General features: G+C 37.1%; 1 protein-coding gene across 17 annotated transcripts in view; it reads left to right on the top strand.

The window, feature by feature from the left end:
- Positions 1-22,953, top strand: part of AKT3 (AKT serine/threonine kinase 3) — a 290,227-nt gene that overhangs the window by 24,414 nt on the left and 242,860 nt on the right. The window contains exon 1 of one of the 17 annotated variants that reach the window (XM_081490260.1): positions 10,495-10,604. The exons of 11 other annotated variants lie outside the window; for them this stretch is intronic. In XM_081490260.1, the coding sequence (XP_081346386.1) occupies positions 10,582-10,604 (23 nt within the window). In that variant the 5' untranslated portion in view covers positions 10,495-10,581. Of the gene's footprint in view, positions 1-10,494; positions 10,605-13,582; positions 13,680-22,953 lie in introns of those variants that run through there. 5 more of the 17 variants (XM_081490256.1, XM_081490265.1, XM_081490269.1 and 2 more) reach the window with 5 other exon arrangements.

Below are 22,953 nucleotides of genomic sequence, written 5' to 3'. Positions count from 1 at the left end.
CAATAAGGCTCTTTGCCTGTACAAGTTTTTGTTTTGCTTTTAATACCTTTCTGATGCACTGTATTTCTCAAAGATTATTGATGCTACTTGGAACTCAGTGATAACTATCTTCTCAGCACCTTGGAATTATAGAAATGTGAAAGAGGAGTTACTCAGTATTCCTTTTTTGTTGCCTGACCTGAATGTTGTGCTGCTCTCTTCCTCAGTCTTTATCTTTTATCATTTTAAAGTTTCTGTTTATTTGTAACAATTTTTAAAAATTTGTTTTTCTGTATTTATTCTCTGTTATGATACTGCTATCTTTTCACTTTTTCTAAATGAATTACTGCTACAGCAACAAGTATAAACATTTTTTTCCTTCCGCACTCAGGACTGGGTAAGGCCAAATGATAGTTGCATTTTGATCTTGTGGTTGACTAAAAATGTTTGTCATTTAAGAACACTAATATCCTTATTGTCCACATTTGCAAACTAATATGTTCTATCTAAAATTCATGTGTCAAGAGAGGCATAAGTATATTTTTTAATGTTGTGATAGCAACAATTGATAAATGAAAATGAAAAAAGAAAGTAAAAGTTGGGAAGGAAGGTGAAGGGGAACAGTTTTTCACCTTCATAGTGGGAAGTCAGTTGAAATCAAGAAAGAGAGCCATAATGCCAGAAGTATTAAAAGTGGCTGTATTTGACAAGTAGAATGAATGGTGAGGGTGTGGGGTGTATGTATGAATGGTAGAAGAGACACTACTATTTTTAAGTCTTAAGTTCTTTCATATGTTGACGGAATTATTATTACATTCTGCAGGTATTAATAATAATAGTAAACTGTATCCCACATGATCCTAGTTTATGAAGATAAAAAGCATAGTTTTATGTATTGATATAGGTATAAAAATTGATTGGAAGGAAATATATACCACAGTATTAAAAGTGATTATCCCTGGGTAGTGGTTTTTTTTTCTCATTATATTTTTCTATATTTTATAAAATTTCTAAAGTGAGTTTATTACTTTTATAATCAGAAAAATATTAAGGGAAAATATATAGGACTGTCTGCATTTGATTTGTCACAGCTGGCATCAGTATGACATTTTTATTTATGTAAGTACTATAACTTTTTTAAATTAAAGAAGTTAGAGAACCATTTGGGAAGATCCCCAGGAGAAGGGAAGGCTCCCCACTCCAGTATTCTGCCTGGAGAATTCCATGGACAGTATAGTCCATGGAGTCACAAAGATTCGGACACGACTGAGCGACTTTTACTTTCAGTTTTCACTTTCATTCTCTCCATGTTTTAAATGTATTAGTAAGACAAGTATTCTGCTAAAAATAACAGAATAGGTAGCCAAGAGTAACAAACAAAGACCTGTTTATTTTTTCCCTTAAGACGGATAAAGGTCGGCAGTGACTGGTGGTTGATCAGATAAGGAGAGAATCACCAAAGAGTCACGGGCTCTCTGCTTGTGCACCATTAGCTTACTGGCTTTTCATTCCTACACTTGTTGCTTCAAGGTTTCAAGATAGCTTTCAGTCTCTAGTGGGAGGCGGCCAGGGTTAAGGGGATTGGGAAAAGATACTGCTTTAAAGAACCAACAGTGTGTGCCACAAAACGTTTTCTTTTATGTGTGTGTGTTTGTGTGTAGTTATAATTTCGGTACTGCAGTTCTTAGATTTCCGGCAGAGACAATTTCCAACCTTTGTACAGGTCAGATTGAAAATTTGGCACATAGCATTCCCTAAAATTTATCCTTGTGGGGATTATTCTAGAAGATAGCTATTTTGTCTGTTTACAGGACTTCTAGGCTTGTGCTCCCTTCTTAAAAAAGATAGTTTGTTATTCTGAGGTGATAGTGAATTAGGAAGTATGTTTGTAAAATAATCCTCAATTTTTTTTTTTTTAATGATCCTCAGTCTATTTTGACTTTCCTTCTAGAATTCAAATTTTAGTTTCCAGACAGTTCTGAGGATTGTGAGTTTTTAGTGTATCAAATGAATTACATAAAGGTTTTCATTTTGGTTTTAAGTCAGAGTATGCAATGAAATTGGTAGTCACAGGTTTTGTAGCTGCTGATTCCAGCTCTGTTGTTGAGTTGCTCAGTTGTATCCAACACTTTTGAGACCCCATGGACTGTAGCCCGCCAGGTTCCTCTGTCTATAGGATTTTCCAGGCAAAAATAACTGGAGTGAGTTGCCATTTCCTTCTTGAAGGGATCTTCCTGACCCAGGGATCGAGCCCGAGTCTCCTGCATTGCAGGTGAATTCTTTACCACTGAGCCACCTGGGAAGCCTGATTCCAACTCTACCATCTGGATCAGCTACATCCTTCAAAATGTTAGGGCTTATATTTACTTGGATTTTTTTCACCCATATATTTTAATGAATATTACTCCTTATTTTCTTACTCCTCTTGTGACTGACTTCTTTAAAAAAAGTTTTAAACGCAAGTTTATATAGCTTTCAGTGTTATATTTACGGCTTTCAGCATTAAAATGGTGCTGAATAAAAATACATTACTATCAAATTAGACTCGTTTGTAAAAGTTTAGATCTTTATAGTTGTGGTTATCAGTGAATTGATAAACTTATATTTTTTTGGTTAATTTTTCTTATCAGTTACCCAGAGATACTTATCCTCAAGCAACTTTTTGTTAGTCTAAAAAGCTGTTACCACTTTATGCTTTTGAGGAGAGGCAAATTCTTCTTGTAAAATAAATAAGCCTATCTATTTCTAGTATTTGGATAACTAATATCTTTAATCAAGTTAGAGAAATACTTGTTGGAGACTGGGAAGAGTATGAAGATACAGGTCACCTGCCTTCATGGAGTTTAGAATTTAGTGGGGAAAGAGGCTCTTTAAGATGAGTCAGTTTCCTCATCTGTAACATGGCATCATATAGTTCTTACCTACCTCAGGAGAGTTGTGAGGATTAAGTGAGTTAAATCATGTCAAAGGCTTTGAACTATACCAGGGACATAGTAAGTGCTTTGTAAATGTTATCTGCTGTTACCATTATTATTAAAAAATTGAGATTTGCACAAAGTGCTTTGGGAGCACAGACTAGGCAAGATTGACTTCCTGGAAAAGGGAGGGAGTGATAAAATTTGTACCTGCTTTCAGTTCTGCTTCATAGTTTCCTTGTTTATCATTGCCATTTGAGTGCCTAGTGCATAGTCAGTCCTCAGAGGAAGAACTCAGAGAAGTGGCAAAGGTGAACTTTTCTTAAAACATCTTAAAAGGAGATGGCAGTAAAATTGGAAGATGTAGTGTTAAAATTTGTCACCCAATCTTCTATGCCTGACCTAGTCCTAGGATAGAATTTAGAATATTTTTGCAAGTAAGTAAGTAATAGAGGATAATTTTAGAAATAGAAAAGCTATTATTTTCAACCAGGCTTTTGAAACAATCTGGGTTTTCAAATAGTTTAAGATAATGCTTTCTAGCAAGGACTTGAGATGCAAGTATCATACACTTCAGACTAGACTCATAGCTATGTATTTTGACAGTGCTGTGTTGTTTTAGGTCAGTATAACTACATTGATTATTATCTGCTGCTGTATAACAGATTACCCAACACTTGGTGGCTTAAAACAATGACATTATTTTTCATGATTCTGTGGTTTGACTCAGTGGTTCCTTCTGGTGATCTCAGTTGGGGTCACTCATCTGGCTGGATTTAGAGTGTAGCGAGACAGAGCTGGAAAATCCCAGAAGGTCTTGCTCCTGTATTTGGTTCCTTGGTGCCGAATGTTGAGTGGGAGTGCCTCAGTTCTCCTCCTGTTGCCTTTCTTCAGCAGGACAGCCTGAATTTCAGAGCATGTGACTGGCTTCTGAGAATGAAAACTGCCAGCCCTCCTAAAGGCTAGAACCAGAGCTGGCACAGCATTTCTTCTACTCCATTTTTTTGGTCCAACAAGTCAGAAGGCCAGCTTGGATTCAAGAGGAAGAGAACCAGAGTCCCATCTCTTGATGGAAAGAGTGGCAAAGAATTTGTGGCCCCTTAATCTACAATAGATAGCATGATGCCTTAATTTTCATTGGGTGTTTGCTTTCTGCCCTCCCTATTTATCCCTTACGGTTCTTTGTGTTTTACCTTTTTCTGTTTTACTGATTCAGATTTCTGTTCTTTTGATAGTGTGGATTTTAGTTCTGCCTTTGTTTTTACTTTGCCTGTATGTATTTCTCTTCTAGTTTTCTTTTAATATATCCTACATTTTAACCTTCTCACTCTTCTTTGTCTTTTATCTTTAATTTTATGGCACCTAAATCTTTATTCCCACCGTAAGTCATAGGTGTGGTATTTGGGTTAGAGGAAGTGTTAGAAACACAGCGGTGGTGTCCACCGGGTTATGTTATTGATGGTAAGACTCTAAATCTTTGGTTTAGGGGCCTAGTGGAAGATGACGAGATTAGCCCCTTTTGATTGAGACAACTTTCAGCTTTTGATAATTACTACTGGGTTTTTACATGTTGTAAATATGGTTTCAGCTGGTTACCCATAAAATTATAGTGAAATTGTATATTTCTTAAATTTTGTGATTTCAAACAGGTAAGATAAGCTGTTGATATGCTAGTTCAGAAAGCAGTTCAACCTGTGCATAACTTAAGTAAACTCAAGTAAAGCCTTAAAATTTTAGTAATACATTTTATTTAGCCTACATGTACAATGGGGCATTTCAATGTGTATCAATATGAAGTTATTAACAGTGTATTTTATATTCTTTTTCAATCTGAAGTCTTCAGAATGTGGTGTGTATTTTGCACTTTGAGAACCTCTCAGTTAATTTTGGCCACAGTTCAAGTGCTTACTAGCCACGTGTGACCACTGGCTACCATATTGGACAGTGAAGTCTTCCAGAGTCAAGTAGAGCCTTTTGATAACTACAGCTGTGGTCAACATGTTGCCTGCAATCTCAGGAATGATCCTGGTCCAGAACTGGGCTAAGCCCCTCCTGCCCCACTGATACGGTACTGAAGTTTACTGTACTGGAAAAGCTAGCATTTGGGGTAATTTGTTACATAAAAATTGTACAGATTTTGATATCTGAGTGATTTTTATTATGCCATGACAACAACCTAAAATGGAGGTCTGTCATTGGAACTCAGTGGTGGACACAAACTAGAAAGATTATGAGGCATTAGTGAAAGCCTGAAAGGCCTGATTAGACTGTTAGTAGAAGTTTGATGGCCTTTGAGAAGACTGTGGGTGAGAGCTTAGAGAAAAATGAGAAAAATGTCATCAGCAAATTGAGGAAGGAGATTCTTGTTCTCTAGTGGCAGAAGTTTAGGAACTCTCTGTTACCTGCAGTAAAATAGGAAGTAGAAGAATATTTGCAGTAAACTAGGTGATCTAGCTAAGGAGATTTTGTAAGCAGAACGTTGAGGATACTACTGGTTTCTTCTTGCTGCTTGTATATAAAATGTAAAAGGAGAGAGACCAATCAAAGGAAGTACTGTTAAACAAAAAGCATGTGTGAGTCTGAAAATTCCTAGCCTCTTCATTTGACCAGTGTTGCTAAAATGGAGAACATTCTGGAAAACAGCAAATCCAAAACACTCTCAGGAAAATATGTTCTACAAATGAAGCTGAGGGTGTGACTTTAAAATCCTTTAAAACCTCAGAAAGATCCAAGGTATTGCCTCAAAGACCTCCTGAGTCGAACAACACGGTTTCTAAGAACATTTAGAGAGTTGTCCTTCAGTGGTCTTCAGCAGAGGCACAAGGATCAGAAGGGAGAGCTTGTCTTGAAGAGATTTATGGGTGTGGCCTTTGTCTCACAATGGAGTAAACCATAATAAGATTGTCAGGAGGCCCACGAAGTTTCTTCTCTCCTCTCTTCTTCCCTTTCACCTCTTTTTCTTCTGATGAGAACGAATCGGCACTGTTAGCTTGGACTGGACTTGGGACAGAGACAGTACACATGAAAAGCAGGCTTTGAGTCTCTGAACCTGTGCATGTAGGAAGCATGTTGAGAAAACTACATGGCTGCCAACATGGGCTACCCTTTATGGAAAAGAAAGCAGGACCAAGAGCCTGGAGGACAGAAACAGGCCTTGGATTCTGATCAGAAATTGACTGTATTGTGCTGGATTTCAGAATTTCTGTGAGTCAGTGACTCCCGTTCCGGAGAAGGCAATGGCACCCCACTCCAGTACTCTTGCCTGGAAAATCCCATGGATGGAGGAGCCTGGTAGGCTGCAGTCCATGGGGTCGCTAAGAGACGGACACGACTGAGCGACTTCACTTTCACTTTTCACTTTCATGCATTGCAGAAGGAAATGGCAACCCACTCCAGTGTTCTTGCCTGGAGAATCCCAGGGATGGGGTAGCCTGGTGGGCGGCCGTCTCTGGGGTCGCACAGAGTCCGACATGACTGAGGTGATTTAGCAGCAGTAGCAGTGACTCCCCTTCACCTCCTGCTTTATCTGCTTTGAGCACCAGTGCTTTAGTAGTTTCCCTGTGCCTTTGTGCCTTTGGTCCTGAGTTCCTGACCCACAGAAATGGAAAGATGTGAAAGGTTTATTGTTATTTTAAAGCTTTAAGTTTTGTGGTAATTTGTTATGCAGTGATAGATAACTAATGCAGTGGCAGGTTGAAATTGGAAGGCTGAGAAGAGAACCCCACCAACACTTCAGGCAGTGGGAGTGGGGGAAAACAGGAACACAGGGAGAATAAGACCTCTGATTTCAAAGGTCTTGATCGGTTAGAACCATGGACTGACGACTTGTCACTGGAAAAGATGTCAAGTCAAGAATATTCATTAATGTGTGTTCTGTTAAATATTGGAGAAAGGAATTCTAATTATTGCTAAGAACTTGAATTTTATGTGTAAAATGGGGAAGAACTCTACTTATTTTATGTGTAGTTTTACCATTTGACCTTGTTTCTTAGTAAGCAAGGTTGATTATATAGTGTATATTCTCAGAGGTCTACATTATTTGGTGTAAAAGTATTTAAGATAAATAAATGTAAAATAGAGTTGGGCTCTAAACTCAGCTCTTATCAGTTTACTTTAAAATGACTGAAAAGAAGAGGAAATTACTTTCACTCTTCATTTGAAGATTTTGAAAATTTTAATTATGTACAAAAGCTAAAAGTTTTAATAGAACTAATAAGCACATAAATCCTTAGTGTTTCACCATATTTTCTTTATGTATTTCCCTCCCAGCTTTGAGGTACACTTGCTAAAACTTGTATATATTTGACATGTACAATACAATGTTTTGGGGTATGTATACACTGTGGGCTTCCCATGTGGCGCTAGTGGTAAAGAACCTGCCTTGCCAGTGCAGGAGACATAAGAGATGAGGTTCAGTCCCTGAGTTGGGAAAATCCCCTGGAGGAGAGCATGGCATCCCACTCCAGTATTCTTGCCTGGAGAATCCCATGGACAGAGGAGCCTGGCAGGCTGCAGTCCAGGGGGTCTGAAAGAGTCAGACTGAAGTGACTTAGCACACGGGCATACATTGTGAAATGATTACCACAGTTAAGCTGATTTAATATTTTCATTAACACTCATAGTTACAGTGTTACTTTGGGTTTTTTGTTGTTGTTGTTGAATCATTTGAAAGCCAGATGCAGATTTTGGTCCATCCCTAAGCTCTTTTAGTCCAAATCTCCAAGAATAAGGTCTTTATGGTTACCATTAATCCAACCAAGAAAATTAATACATTGAATAATCACATCTAGTATGGCAGTCCAAAAAAGCTTTTATAATTTTTAAAAATCTAGAATCTATACAGTATATTTGGTTATGTCTCTAGCCCATTTTATTCTGGAATAATAAAAATGTGACACTGTATTGCTTTCTGTGACATTGAATCTGATTTTCTTTGAGGATTTTATGCCTCCAGTTGCCTCTGTAGAATGTTCCACATTCTGGATTTGTCTTAATTTTTGTTTATTATTAGATCCAGGTTGATTCTTTTTCGGTGAAAATACTATATAGACGACGTATACCTGATCAAAAAAGTGACTTCTGGAACTCTTCGCTATAAATATATTTTTTCCATTTACAAACCTGTGCGGTCATAATTCCTAACAACCTTTCACTTTGGTTTTAAACTTCCATTGATAGATGCCCCTGCCTGTATCAATTTTAACCTTGTGAATTGTAGGAAAATTCCTTTGTAATGGCTATATATAATTGATCCATGTTTGCAGTTTCCTGAAAAAAAAAAAAAAATGCCTTGTCACCACTGAAAGAATCCACTGTTTTTTCTTGTTAAAAATAAATATATTATTTGGACTGTGGATTTGAATGCATTTATTGTGAGTTCCATGTATGTTTATTTTCCATAGTGAATAATTTTGAAAAACTTTAATTTAAAACAATAAGTTAATATCTCTTAGGATAGTTTTAGAATTCCTAACAGTGAGGCTTATTGAACAGCTGTGTGATACTTTTTGAATACCAGCTACAGTATTAGGAATCACACCAGATAGTATAATGTATTTAATGTTAAAAATGTAGCCCTCAAATACTCACCAGATAAATTGAGAAGATAAGACACATATCCATGTAGAAACAAAAGACTATTTACAACAAGAAAGCATATATGCTGAATCACTGGTATAGTCAATAGATGATTTTTGTGTTCAGGAAACTGTCACTTTGAACTTTGACATGTGCAAAAGGTGTGCACGTATATGAAATGTCTTAGGATGTCGTTGACATTCTGAACCTGGACTTTTGAAACGTACTTGCAATAATGACCTAGTGCCTACCATGTTATTGCAACCAAAGAAACAAAAAGAATAAAACATATCCATTGCCCTTGAAATGCTATTGTGTGAGATGAAAAACAAAGGCATCAATGCTACATAAGATCATAAAAAATGCTATAATAAAGGTATCTACTTAGTGCCAAAGCAGTATAGGAGAGAGAACTAGAAATTCATATTGCTCCAGAGATGGGTGTGTGACAGGAAAGTCTTCCCCAGAGTAAATGGCCTTTGAGTATGGGAGGAAGTTTTTCAACTGAGAATGGAACAGTATTCTAGGCAATAGAAGATGGGCCCAAATACCCAGAGGTGTGATTGTGTGTGGCATGTTTTAGAGCCTGGTGATACCATTTTGGGAAATTCAGAAATGGTTCTGATTTGGAAGGGGTTAATAGAAATGGTTATTCAGCCTTTTGTGAGTTTAATTTTTTCACATACAGAAGAACAACACAGTTGAATTTTAATGTTACACACTTTTTCAGAAAAGGATATGGCAAGCAGTGGATTGAAGAATGAATCCAGGAAACACTTACTCTACCAATAGTGAGGAATGAGAGGAAAAGGGGTCTTCCTTAGGAAAGTACCAAAAGCACTTATTAGAAAGGAAGAAAGCTATAATAGTAATATCATTAGAACAAATTGATGAGATTTTACAAGAGGATGGTTAATATCACATACAACAGAGTGTACAAAGGAAGTGAAAATTTTTAAAAAGGCTGTTGGATTTGACAGTTTTGTGAATTCAGTTTCAGTGATTTGGGGAAGGGGATTGGAAGCCACTTTCCTTGGGGGCAAAGGAGAGTGATTAATGCTTAAATACTGGGTTTAAACTGTTTGGAAAATCTGACAGTTTAGAGTAGCAACAACATGAGTACAATATAGTCGAGAAATTTTTTATAAAGTTAGAGAAAGCCTTGTACATATATGGTGGCCGAGTGGAATACGCTTGTGGGACAGGAGATGCTACAAGTTGTCAGAGCATAATTGACGGAGCAAAGGGTCGGGAAGAGATGACGACACAGGAGAGAGGATTAGCTTTGGAAAGGAGGAGAGGCAAGCTTCCAGCTGATCCAGAGGGAATGAAGTGATCATGAAGGAAGAACAGAAAGGGAAGGGTTATTAAGGAAGAGGATTGTAAAAAGGAACTTATGTGATACTATTACATTCTCTGTGAGTTTGGATAGAGCAAACATTTTGGTTTTTGAACTTGCTCTGTGATTTATGTATTCCAGGAGCGTTGATGGATAAAGTACCCATCTAACATAATCTAAAGTTGGAGAGTGGCGTGGCAGAAAACTAAAGGGCAAAGGCGTAGACACCTGATATTTTCTATCATTAGAAAAATTTTAGTACAAAGAAAACACTGAACATCAGAATGCTCTAATATTGTTTAAAAATGCAATCATTGTTAATACATAAAGATTTAAAACCTTGTTTAGGAACACTAAATATTACTGTGTTAAAAAAAAGCTTTGGTATATAAATTTCAAAGTATATTTTATATTGATAAAACTATTAATCTAATTTTTAATTGTTTAAAATTTTGCTGCATTTTTTAAAAACGGAGGACTTTTCTCTATGAGAATAATTAGGACTTTGCAGATTTTAAGCAACAGCAACTCAACACAAACATAAGCAGTGAAGGATAAATTTAGAAGAAGGGATGGATTTATTAGATTATGTAAACGAGGAATCCAGAATGGACCGATTTCAGCGATACCTGAATCCAGGAACCCTAGTGATGATGTCAAACATTCTTTCTTCTGCTCCATTCTGCTCTTTTCATCTGTGATGTTCTCATTTCCAAGCAGGATTCTGCTCTGTAGTGAGCATGTGGTTACTGGAAGCCTCAGGGCAATATCATGGCTCACTGTTCAAAAGTAAGGTAGGCTTTTTTCCACCAGCCATATAGTAGATACCAGAGTAGATTGTGTCATTTTTCCATCCCTAATTATCACTGTAGCCAGGGGTATATGTACTCTGATCATGTAGAGCTTGGGTTGTGTAATCACCTCTTGAAGGAGGTCACAATAACTATGAGTTAAAGGGATGGTGGCTCAAAAATTTGGCACATTTCTTTCTATTTGTATGTATGTGTGTATCTACCTGTTGGCTCTGTAGCAAACCAAGTAGTTTAGTGAATGCCTTGTGTCAAATTTCTTAGGAAAGAATCAGCCTTTGATTGTTTATATAAATAAGTCCTAACAACTTTTTTAGTTAATGATTTTGTAAGAGATACTGTAGAAGCCTTTTCTTTTTTTACAAGTAAAAGTGTTTTCTATAGTATATATCACAATATTTTCAGGCTTTCACAAAAATGGGGCAGCCATCCATGAGTTGACTTCAGTAGTAGTGAAAATAAACATCTTGTGATGCTGAAAAGAACTGAATGTGAGTCTCACAGAAGTCCCGAGTTTTAGTCTTAACTCGTTCAGTGATCAACTGTGTGTAAATAACACATAAAACTACTTGACACCACTGAGGCTGTAAAAATAGGTGAATTAGAGATCTTGTGAAGCTCTAAATTTCTTCTACTTTTAATAGAATAATTCAGGTTATAGAAAAATGTAAAATAGGAATCTTAGTATACTGTAAAGAAAATTAATGATTCTAGTTTTCACTTGAGACAAATTTGGGTTTGAATTCCAACTCTTCTACTGACCAGCTATGTAAACTTGGACAAATTGCTAAACCTTGTCTCCTCATGTAAAGAATGGCAATAATAATACTACCTGATTTGAAGTTTAAGGATAGAAATGCATTTGATTTATGCCCGATAAAATTTTGATTAGTTTCTGTAAAGTTCCTTACAGCTCCAAAATTTTATATTTAGAATTATTTTTGCCACATGACTATTCATTTCTCCCATTAAAACTTTAATAACTATCTAGGAAAATAATGTAAACTACAAATGTATAGTTATAAATATGTTTATAACAGTTATTATAGCAGTTATGTTATGCCTGTGACATGCTTCCTTTGAGCCATGTAGTGTAGAGAATTCATATGGACCCTTTCATAACAGAATTTGAACACTTAATTTAGCTATCTTACCAAGAGTTAGGCTTAGTAGTAGATTGTATTGGAATATACCTGGTAAAGGGCAAATTATGATAGCAAAAATGACACATACAAATTTAAAAAAAAGAAAATTCTGATTAGGCAGTTGGAAATGAGCTGTGGACTTGAGATCTAAGATTCCCGAAATCAAGCTAAATAGATATCACTTAAGATTGTTGTAAAGATCAAAGGAACTAAAGTTTGTAAGCCCTTTATGCATAGTATTTTTCATATACGTTAGTTACTACTATTGTTGTTTTTATCTTCTAGGAGTACTTTTTCCTCATGATCAGCAAGCCACATTTAGTTGAGAGCAAAGGCAATGCAAAAATCCAGTGCCATTTTTATCTAAGAATTCTACTGGAACCTTCAATAGGAAAAAAACAAAACCCACAAAACTGGAGAAGTGCATCCAAAATCCCAAACTATTTTTTTCTGATTTTGCTTTAGATTCCTGAAATAATTTTTCATGAGAAAATTTTTAGTATTCTTTCATTCAACAGATATTTATTTAGTACTCATTATGAGCTAGGTGGGAGAAGGCAATGGCACCCCACTCTGGTACTCTTGCCTGGAGGATCCCATGGACAGAGGAGCCTGGTGGGCTGCAATCCATGGGGTCGCGAAGAGTCGGACACGATGACTGAGCGACTTCACTTTCACTTTTCACTTTCCTGCATTGGAGAAGGCAATGGCAACCCACTCCAGTGTTCTTGCCTGGAGAATCCCAGGGACGAGGGAGCCTGGTGGGCTGCCGTCTATGGGGTGGTAAGAGTCAGACACGACTGGAGCGAGTTAGCAGCAGCAGCAGCAGCATGAGCTAGGTAGGGGCTTCCCAGGTGGCACTAGTTAAAGAACCTGCCTGCTGATACAGGAGATGTAAGAGACACAGGTTTGATCCCTGGGTCGGGAAGATCCCCTGGAGAAGGGAATGACTATCCACTCCAATATTCTTGCCTGAGAAATCCCGTGGACAGAGGAGCCTGGTGGGCTACAGTTAATGGGGTCACAAAGAGTCGATAAGACTGAAACGACTTAGCATGCACACACATGGGCTAGATACTGAAGAAAAGAACAGTGAACATAGGTAACATACTTTATTAAGAAAAAAAAAGTGGCTTATTTAAACTTTATTTTATAATGGCTTTGTAGTTGCAAAATAAAATTAATTGCAACTATAAGATCAATTAAGGTGTTAGTATACCAGTGACTTTTGAGTAGTCTAGATAGTAAAGAAACTTCTTCAACTTTGTTTAATTTGGTGTTTCTGAACCTTGTTACCTATTTTACCCCTTTTCCTCTCTCACTGAACCCAATTTCGGAGATAATAGTATAAGTAGGTTTGTTTAATTGGAAGTGAACAATATTAGGTTAACCGTGTGATGTTTGTAGGGCAGAAACGATTGCATGTCAGCATTTTATAGTTCATCTTATACTAATTGGACTACTGTGTCCTGATTCGACTAGGACAGTTTCTGGTTTATGCCCTGTTGCTCCAGTGGTGTTATTTATAGTCTTTCTCAGAAGTGCCCTGGTTTGGATGATAAACTATATGGTGCCCCTCTAGCTGACATTTTTGAACCAACTTAAATGCCAGGCAGCATTCTAATCATTTGATATATATTAACTCAGTCCTCACGACAACCCTGTGAGGTTGGTACTGTATTATCTTTCTTTTTTAAAGATGAATAAGATGAGATACAGAGAATTTTAAGATTACACACCTAGTAAGTCATGGGCTCAGGATTCAGATGCAGGTACACGGGTCCTAAGCACCAGCCATTATGCTTTGTTGTGATGCAAGAATGCTCTGTGAAGATGCTTAAGGGAAGAGAGGGGAGGACAGAGCTCTGGAGAATACTGCCAGTTAAAAGCAAGTAAAGGGAATAGAAACTTGGAGGTATGGCAGATCAGGGACTAAAAGGAAGCAACTTTAAGTCATACAAAATACAATTTGGTGAATTTGATTTATTTCCTCTAATTATCCTCATCCGCTTTTTAACCAGAAGGAGATATGTTACTTTTCATTGTTTAGTAAGTGCCCCAAAGTACTAGTCTGAGAATTCCACGATTCTCATTCAAGAGGTCTAAGTTGGGACCCAGAAACCAATTAGTTTATTTATCCATCAAATGCTTATTGACTGCTTTCCTAACATTTTCTTATGACCACAGTGTGTCAGTGATGTCAGAAGGTGACTCTGTTGCCTACTGTTTAATTGAAGGACAGAGATAATAAGTAAATAAACAGGATAATTTAATCAGCAGTAAGTGCTACAAAGAAAGTAAATTATGGTGTGTACTAGAGAGTTACCCTGATAGGGGAGAGATGACTGCAGATCATGATCTTGGATCTTTCAAGAAGTAGCTTTTTTTTTAAACCTTGCTTTTAAAAAATTATATTTTAAAACAGTGGTAAAATCTACATAAGATAAAATTGATCATTACAAGCATACAGTTGAGTGGCATTAAGTACATTCACATTGCTCTACACTATAACCACTATCTATCTCCAGAACTTTTATAAAACTGAAACTTTGTACAGTTGGTCCCTTCCCTATCCAAAGGTCCATGTGTTTGCCCAATTGGCAGGCTGAAAATTTTTTGAAAAAAAAAAAAAAAAAAGATTTCGGAATGTTCCTAAAAGTAAAGCTTGAATTTGCCTTGTGCTGGCAGCTGTTTGCGTAGCATGTATGTTGTTTTAAATATTGTAAGTAATCTGCAGATGATTTTAAGTAAACGGGAGGATGTGGATAGATTGTATGCAAGTACTTTGTCATTTTATATAAGGGGTTGAACATCCACAAACTTTGGTATCCGCGAGGGTCCTGGAACCCGGTGGATACCGAAGGAGGACTATACTCTTTAAAACAGTAACTGTCCAGTTTCCCCTGAATGAGAGATACAGCAGGAATCAAAAGTAGCTGACTTTTCAAAATCAGAAAGCAGATGGACAGGTAGTAACTGATGAGCAGAAAGGAAAGCTTACAATACCCGCAAGTGCACAATACCTGTAAGAGATGTAATGGCAGTTGACTCTTAAACGGCACAGGGGACCCCCAGGCAGTCACACTTTCACATGTAAGTTTACAATCTTGCCCTCCATATCTGGTGTTCTGTATCCACATAGTCAACCAACTATGGATCATGTAGTACATATTTTGTGAAAACATCTGTGTATAAGTGGATCTATGCAGTTCAGCTCATGTGATTCAGGGTCATCTGTACTATATCTCTCTGAAGCTCCCGAAAGGCTCAGCATTGGGGAGCACTAGACAATAAGGAAATCGAGATCAGAAGTGGAGCAGAAAACAGGGAGATTGGTCTACGCTTTTAGGTGGAATCCTTAGGTTCTCTCCCTTTGTATCCTGTTGGTAAGTGACTCCCTTCACCACCAATCCTGGTCTCAGTAGACCAAGATACATTGTTTATAACATTGAAGAAGTACCTGCATTTTAAAACCAGGGTCAGTGGATGGCTGATTATGTAAAACAGAAAAATGAAGGGAAACCTGCATCCAAACTCTGGAACTCGTAACTTGGCTTCCTCTTCGTCTGTCCAGCTCATATTCTGCAGCTGTCTTCAGGTACTGGTAGGCTCACCCAGTATAAATTCCATCTGTTGACAAGCCCTGTTCCCTCACACAGATCTTTCAATCAATTTTTTTTTCCCCAGAACCTTATTCTTAACTATGAACTAAGAATCCAAGACCATCAGATATTTGGGGAAAGCCTCCATTAAAAAAAAAAGAGGTCAAAATAAGCAAACAGAAATAAAGACGTGGAGAAGGGAAATGATGCTTGGAGTATTGGGAGAAAACAGACACCATAGGGATCAAAAGAAAACCTCAAAAATATTCCTCTAATAGTCTTCTCTCTCCCCACCAAAATGATAGAGAAAACTAAAGAAAAATCCATGAGAATAAAGAGAGGGTAATGAGGGTCAAGAGAACTGGATGAGAGATGACAGCAGACAGAAGATATTAACTGTTGGAAGTTGAGAACTTAATGTAGATTTAGCAGAATTGGGAAAGCAGAAACTTAGTCCTATGGTATGGATAGTTGTGTGATCAGAAATCGGTCTTTCAGTTATGTACTTTGCTTTATTTGCACTACTGGTTCTTATTTTTTGCACTACTGGTTCTTATTTTTTGAGTAGAATACTCTTGATTGAAGCTGTTCATGGGTTATCCACCAGGGGAAAAATCAGAATTCTCAAAGTATAGTTTTTGTTTTCATGTGGTTCTCTTAAGTGGTCATGCATTGCACCCTTCTCCCTATTGTTTGTAAATCATAATTTTATAAGGAATGGATAGCTGGTGCTTTTTTGGGTACCAGTTACATGGGATTAAAAAGGATGCTCAAAAGAAAATACAAACAATATTCAGCTAAGAATGTGTTCTAAAGTTTGCTCATAGAGTAGTTATTTAAAACTTGGTACTTTCTTTTAAAATGATGTAATAAATGGTCATTAGGTTCTCACACTTAACTTTAAAAAACTTTTAATCAACAATTAAATGGCCATTGGTGAGTGCTCCAGGAGACTCAACTGCTTTGTGTAATATTTTCCTACGAAAAATTATTTTTTTGTGGTTAAAGTGGCTACATGGATTTGGAATCATTAAGACTTGAATTCAGATCCTGCCTCTGCCATTTTTATGCTTTGTAACCTTGAATAAGTTATTGTTTACGAATCTAAATAGAATCTAAATCAGTAAAATGAGATTAATAATATACTGCTCAGAGGGTAGTTGTAATGATTCAATGAAATTAGATAACTCATTCAACCTGGCTCCTGGACCCTATAGGGTCAGTGAATATTAAGTTTCCTTCACTTTTCCCCTTCTGTGGTATGTAGTAAGAGGGAACATTAAGGAGGAGGGGACTTAAGGGAAGTGTGTGTCAAGTGAAGGTATGTTAACATTTTTCAAAAGGAATTCCTATGTTTTTAAAATTTTGCCTTATTTATTTGCTACACTTGTTTTCCTTGTCACTTGATATACTTGCTCTTTTAATACTGTAGAAAGAGCATAGGAATGGGACTCAGGAAATCCAAGGTCTAGTCCGCTTCCTTACTGACTAGATGAATGATGGCTGTGTATGTTACTTCCCCGCTTTGGGTCTCATGTCTGATTTGAAAAGTGAAAGTGTTTTATTATAAGATGACATCTAGAAATCTGTTTCTGCTCTAACATTATGTGATCTTGTGATCTTTGAGGCTGAAGTTATCTTTTTTGCAACCTGTGTTTTATAGGGTGTTAAGGCTTGGGAAACATGTGTTGTTGTAAACTCAATATAATGTGTTTGGAAGACTTGAGATTATTTGAAAGTAACCAGACTTATAGCTGATGTTTGGCTTTTTCTTTGGAAAATAGTTCTGGCTATGAAACCTGTTTTTGATTGGAAATGTACCAGGAGTAGCCACTGTTTTTCTTCCTGCAGAGATAAGTGATCTCTCTTAGGGCTGTTTACATGAAGCTATTGCTGTTATTTTTTTCAAAGTCATATGGATCTTACCATTGCTCTTGTAAACCCTTTCCTCCTGACAGTTGTGGACATTCTTATTCCTAGCATGATTTGGGAGATGTGTGTGTATGTGTGTGTTTTAAATTGTATTTGATGTTTGTTATGCTAATTTTAGTTCAGTTGTCACTACAAAAGGAATCCTACTCCCACCCTGGGCTAGATCTTGTTTCCATGGTGTTTTCTTCATAGTCTGAATTTTGTATATATATATATTTCTGATTTTATATCTTTTTTTCCCCGTTGGATTGAAAGCTCTTGAAGGGTGGTGACCACATTTTTTTTGCTGACTTTCATCTCTAATGTCTGGCACATAACTGACATTCAGGATGTATTTTTTGAGAAAACGAATAAATTCATGTTGTTTCTCAACAAATATTAAATGAGTAGAAATATAGTGGTAAATAAAAACTCAAAATACTTACTAGAATTAACAATAGCCTTTGCTATTGTTAATAAAAAATCAAAATAAAATAAAAACTTAAAATACTTAACTAGAATTAACTGTAGCCTTTGCTCTTACGAAGCAGTGAATCTAAAAGGAAAGGAAAAAATCAAGGTGATTGTATAAATGACTTTTGCTATTGTTTGTGCAAGAACAGTGAACATTCCCTAGTACAGGAAGCAACTTTTAAAAACTGTTGGCAGGACTAAGAAGTCAGACTGTCCTTGACCCTTAGATCAAATGTTTTAGAGCCCAAGTTTCTTAAATCTTTGTCAGTTTGGAATAAACATTTTGACACAACGAAAGATTTATTCTGTAATTCTGGTCTTTATAAACAAAGAGCTTAACTAAATTTGCAGAAACAAAAAGCAAAAACTTTCTTATTTGTATTAGTTTCATTTTAAAAAAGTTCATTTCCTTTCAAGTGCATGATACTGTAAAGGGAGCTCAGCTGTATTAGTAGATAAACATGTTGATTCATTTGGCCCTGAGCTACCGAATGAAGCCTGGAGGGGCTCATTTTGTTCATTATGTCACCTTTCCCCCACCCAGTGACATAATGTTTTTCTTCCTCTTCTCCTTATTGTGGGAAGGGGACTGGAATAAGTGACTATTTAGCTTTACCTGATTTGATTAAGAGGTAAGGGGAAAACATTTCACTATTTACTTCTTTTTCTTCATCATTAACATACTATGCTGTACTGTTCAGTCTCTTAAGTCATACCTGACTGTTTGTGACCCCATGGACTGCAGCACGCCTGGCTTCCCTGTCCTTCACCATCTCCTGGAATTTGCTCAGATTCATGTCCGTTGAGTCAGTGATGCTACCTAACCATCTTATCCTCTGTTGCCTGCTTCTCTTTTTGGCTTCAATCTGTACCAGCATCTGGGTCTTTTCTAATGAGTTGGTTCTTCGCATCAAATGGCCAAAGTATTGAAGCTTCAGCTTTAGCATCAGTGCTTACATGAATGAATATTTATGGTTGATTTCCTTTAGATTGACTGGGTTGATCTCCTTGCTGTCCAAGGGATCCTCAGGAGTCTTCTCCAGTACCACAGTTCAAAAGCATCAGTTCTTCTCCGCTCAGCCTTTTTTATGGTCCAACTCTAACATCCATACTTAACTACTGGAAAAACTGCAGCTTTGACTCTGTGAACTTTTGTTGGCAAAATGATCTCTGCTTTTTAATATGCTGTATAGGTTTATCATGGCTTTCCTTCCAAGGAGCAGGCATCTTTTAATTTCATGGCTACAGTCACGGTCCACAGTGGGTTTGGAGTCCAAGAAAATAAAATCTGTCATTGTTTCCACTTTTTCCCTTTCTATTTGCATAAAGCATATGCTTTTCATCCAGTGCACATAATTTACTGAGTATGTGGAGTAATAGTTTGCTGTTATATATTACTTAACAGTTTTTACAAAGCCCTTTTACTTAATGCTCTGTTTTGAATACTTGATTGTTATGAGTCAAAGGTGTCTTCACGTGTGTTGAGGATAGACTTAATTTTGGAAGCAAAGTATGCTTTTATCCAGTGGTATTGGAATAATATACTCATGATTAATTTATGGTAGAGATTTTATGAACTATATAAAGAACTTTTATAAGAAACATAGGATGATCCTTCATATTTTGGAATATATTTTAGAAAAGGACCAATGTATGTGACTTTTATATAAATCCTCTTAGGTAGTTGTGTATTTCAGCATACATTATTTTCTGTTTGTTTCATACCACGTTAGGTGTGGTGAATATGCAAAGATTAATAAGAAATTCGCTGTGCCCTCAAGTAGCTTACTATCTGTATAACATTTCCCAAAGTCATTATGGGTAGGTGTTCCTCCTAAATTCTTTTGAATAAGTTTGGGAAATACCTAGACTAAACAAAATAGAAGGTTTCTTTAGTAGAGTTCTCCAAAGTGTACGTTGTGGAATTCCAAAAATAATTATGCTTTGTGAAATTCTCTGAACACATTTTTTTTTTTCCTCATGAAACTTCTCAGGTGGGATCTGAAGGGATGGGAGAGTGTCAGAGACAGTAGCAGTAGCATGTTCGGAAGAGGATGATTAATGTGTCATGGGACACCTTTTGTAAAACGGTGGACTAATGTTAATATTCTTATCTAGCCCATACCTTTTGAATACTGTCTCAAAAGTCTAGCATTTACTGTAGAATCTATGCATCTTAATCCTTTATAGGTCAGATGATGGGCTTGATTCTTGTGATAAATCAGTTAAATGGACATGGGAATGACTAATTAATATGAAAAATGGTACCAGCTATCTTAAATTCAACCTGTCTGAAAGCAGACTAACCTTTTCTTCCAAAGTAGTTATACCTCCCAGCTTTTCTATTTGATTTTACTGTTTTATTCCTTTTCTACATGACCACAGTCGTCCTTGACCTTTTCCGTTGTCTTTCCAACCGTAGATAGCCCCAATGCCTATAGCTTACTTTTTCCTTAATGTTCATTAGGCTTTCTTTCCATTTCCACTGCTGTCATGTAGATTAGATATGCATGAAGTGAGTGACCAGTAAATATTTGTCAAGTGATGGAATCTGTATATGACATTTCCCAGATTAACCTAATCCAACAGTACTTTTGTGGCTCAGCTGGTAAAGAATCTGCCTGTAATGCGGGAGACCTGGATTTGATCCCTGGGTTGGGAAGATCCCCTGGAGAAGGGAAAGGCTACCCGCTCCAGTATTCTGGCCTGGAGAATTCCAAGGGGTCGCAAAGAGTCAGACACAACTGAGTGACTTTCACTGTCACTTTCAACAGTACTTTTATTCTGTCTCCCACTCCTAAATTTGTGTATCTGTCTGAATTATGCTTTTCTGTGTGTGTTACATTATACATTGTTCTCAAATCAGTTCTCATGTGCCCCCTCCGCCCTTTTGCATTCCTTAATTTCCTTTTCTTTGCAGCTTCTTTTTCTTTCGCATTTCCGTAGCAGGAATATTTTGTGTGGTAAGAAGTTGCTGTACTGTTTCATGACACTGCTTTTCAAAGCATGGATTGAAGAACTGTGAGTGAGTTTCCAGGACTGAGGAATGCTGTCACCCTCCAGCATTTCTGGTTCAACGGCTTCTAATCATTTTTGCTATCTCCACCCTCAGTGCTTTTAATAATTTCAGGGTTCATGATTGACTGGTTTGCTGTTATTTACTTATTGCATACGTATCTGTTAGATACTGAGTTATTAATTGTTTGTCGTTAAGTTGCTAGTTAAATTTTGCTTATTTATGCCGAAAGGAGATCTCCCTGAATCGATTGTTGGAGAGACCAGGCTGTCAGAATTGGGGCTAACAGAAATTTCCCCAGAAATGGGGAAAGTGCCTTCATTTTCAAAATAGCTGTAGAAGAAAACTCAGTAGCTGAGTGTTTTGCTTTTTTAAGTTGCATTTGTATAGCTATTATACTCTTCAATTATAAACTTGTAACTTGAGGAATTATTTTTCTTCTCAGGTAGAGATTGTGAGGGCAATCATGAGATGAGTGGATTTGTATATCCTGGAATTTTAAACCCAGAGATGGGGAGAAAGAGGAAATACAGCTTTTCAGAATATGAAAGCATAATTTTGGTCTACTTTGTGCTTGAGTACCCCTTTTTTGAGGGCTTCCCAGTTGGTGCTAGTGGTAAACAACCTGCCTGCCAAAGCTGGAGGCACGAATTCTATCCCAGGGCTGAGAAGAGGGCAGGCAACCCATTCCAGTATTCTTGCTGGGAGAATTCCATGGACAGAGAAGCCTGTCCCTCTGTAACCCTGTAACCCTATGGGCTGTAACCCTAGGAGCCTGTAACCCTATGGGCTACATTCCATAGGGTCACAAAGAGTTGGACATGACTGAAGTGACTTAGCACGCACCCTTTTTGAACAGAGTTAGAGGATACCCTTAGGTCAGTACTTTCCCAGTGTGTTGTCAAAACATAACTCAAATACCTTGATTAAAGCTCTCCAATGGTTTCTTGTCTCCTATAGAAGAAAAAAAATCCAAACTGCTGTCAGTAATCTTTTAGGGTCAGAGTGATCTGAACAGAGGCAGGTCCCAAGAGTTGGACATAACTTAGCGACTACACCACCACCACCACAGTTACCATGAAGCTTATTAAAGCTTAATGTCTCTTGCTTGTGTAGGCTGTTTCTTGGACTGGACCTAAATTAGTTAAGCCCCTATAGTTTTAGAATGACTTCCTCCCTGTCATACCTTCCACTCTTTTCAGGTATGTTGGAGTGGACTCAGGCAGTTTTGGAATCCTAAGGAGAGATGTGTGGGATACATTTTTGTGATTTGCTGCGGTTTTCGCATATAGTTTAGTTCTTGTGGGCCAACCTAGTTTAAGAATGCTTTCCAGCTGGCATCCTCATATGAACCTACAGGACCAGAGGCTGAATGGTGATGTGAACTTGTCCTGTGTCACTCAGTCAGGACTGGAATGTGGATAATGGAGGAGAAACCAAGACTGGCCATTAAACTTTTTGTACATTCTTCTAATCTTACAACCCATATGTGAAAGAAATGTAGAAGTTTTCACAAATTTGGTAACTTGAAGTGTTCATGTGGTATCACCAAGAGGCAGTGGTGAAGCTGAAAGAAACTTCCCTAAACTATCAGTTATAAAAAAACGAAATTTCACTCTCTATTCTAGAAGGAAATGGAAACCCACTCCAGTATTCTTGCCTGGAAAATCCCATGGACGGAGGAGCCTGGTGGGCTACAGTCCCTGGGGTCGCAGAGAGTCGGACATGACTGAGCAACTTCACTTTCTTTCTTTCTTATTCTAGATAAAAGACTGAACTGTTCTCTCTGTAGAAAATATTATAAAATCATTGTCATGAAGAGGCAATCAAGTGCAATACAACCAAGATATGTAGAAAAAGTTATTAATAAAGGTGTGCCAGGGAACTAATAAAATATGTCATTGTTTACGATTGTTTGATGTGCTTGAGAACTTTTAAAATTTTGTAATTTATTGTAGTTTTCTTTCACATTCTAAAGAAATACTCAATTTAGGATTTAATTTTGTTTTCATAGTTTTGTATTCTCTTCCTCCAATTTATAAGCTTCAGGCTCCATTAAAAGCTGATCTACCCTAGATTTCCTTTTGATGTACCTCTTTAACCTCATCTCATGTACTCATCCCCTCATTCATTGCAGTTCAGACATATTCATCATTTTGTTCCTCAGATGGATTATTTGCCCTCAT

This window comes from Giraffa tippelskirchi, chromosome 5 (genome assembly GCF_054371585.1).
Source record: "Giraffa tippelskirchi isolate mGirTip1 chromosome 5, T2T-mGirTip1v1.2.pri, whole genome shotgun sequence".
NCBI classification, from domain to species: domain Eukaryota; kingdom Metazoa; phylum Chordata; class Mammalia; order Artiodactyla; family Giraffidae; genus Giraffa; species Giraffa tippelskirchi.
The sequence above is the reverse complement of the archived record's forward strand: the minus strand, read 5'-3'. Positions and strand labels throughout refer to the sequence as shown.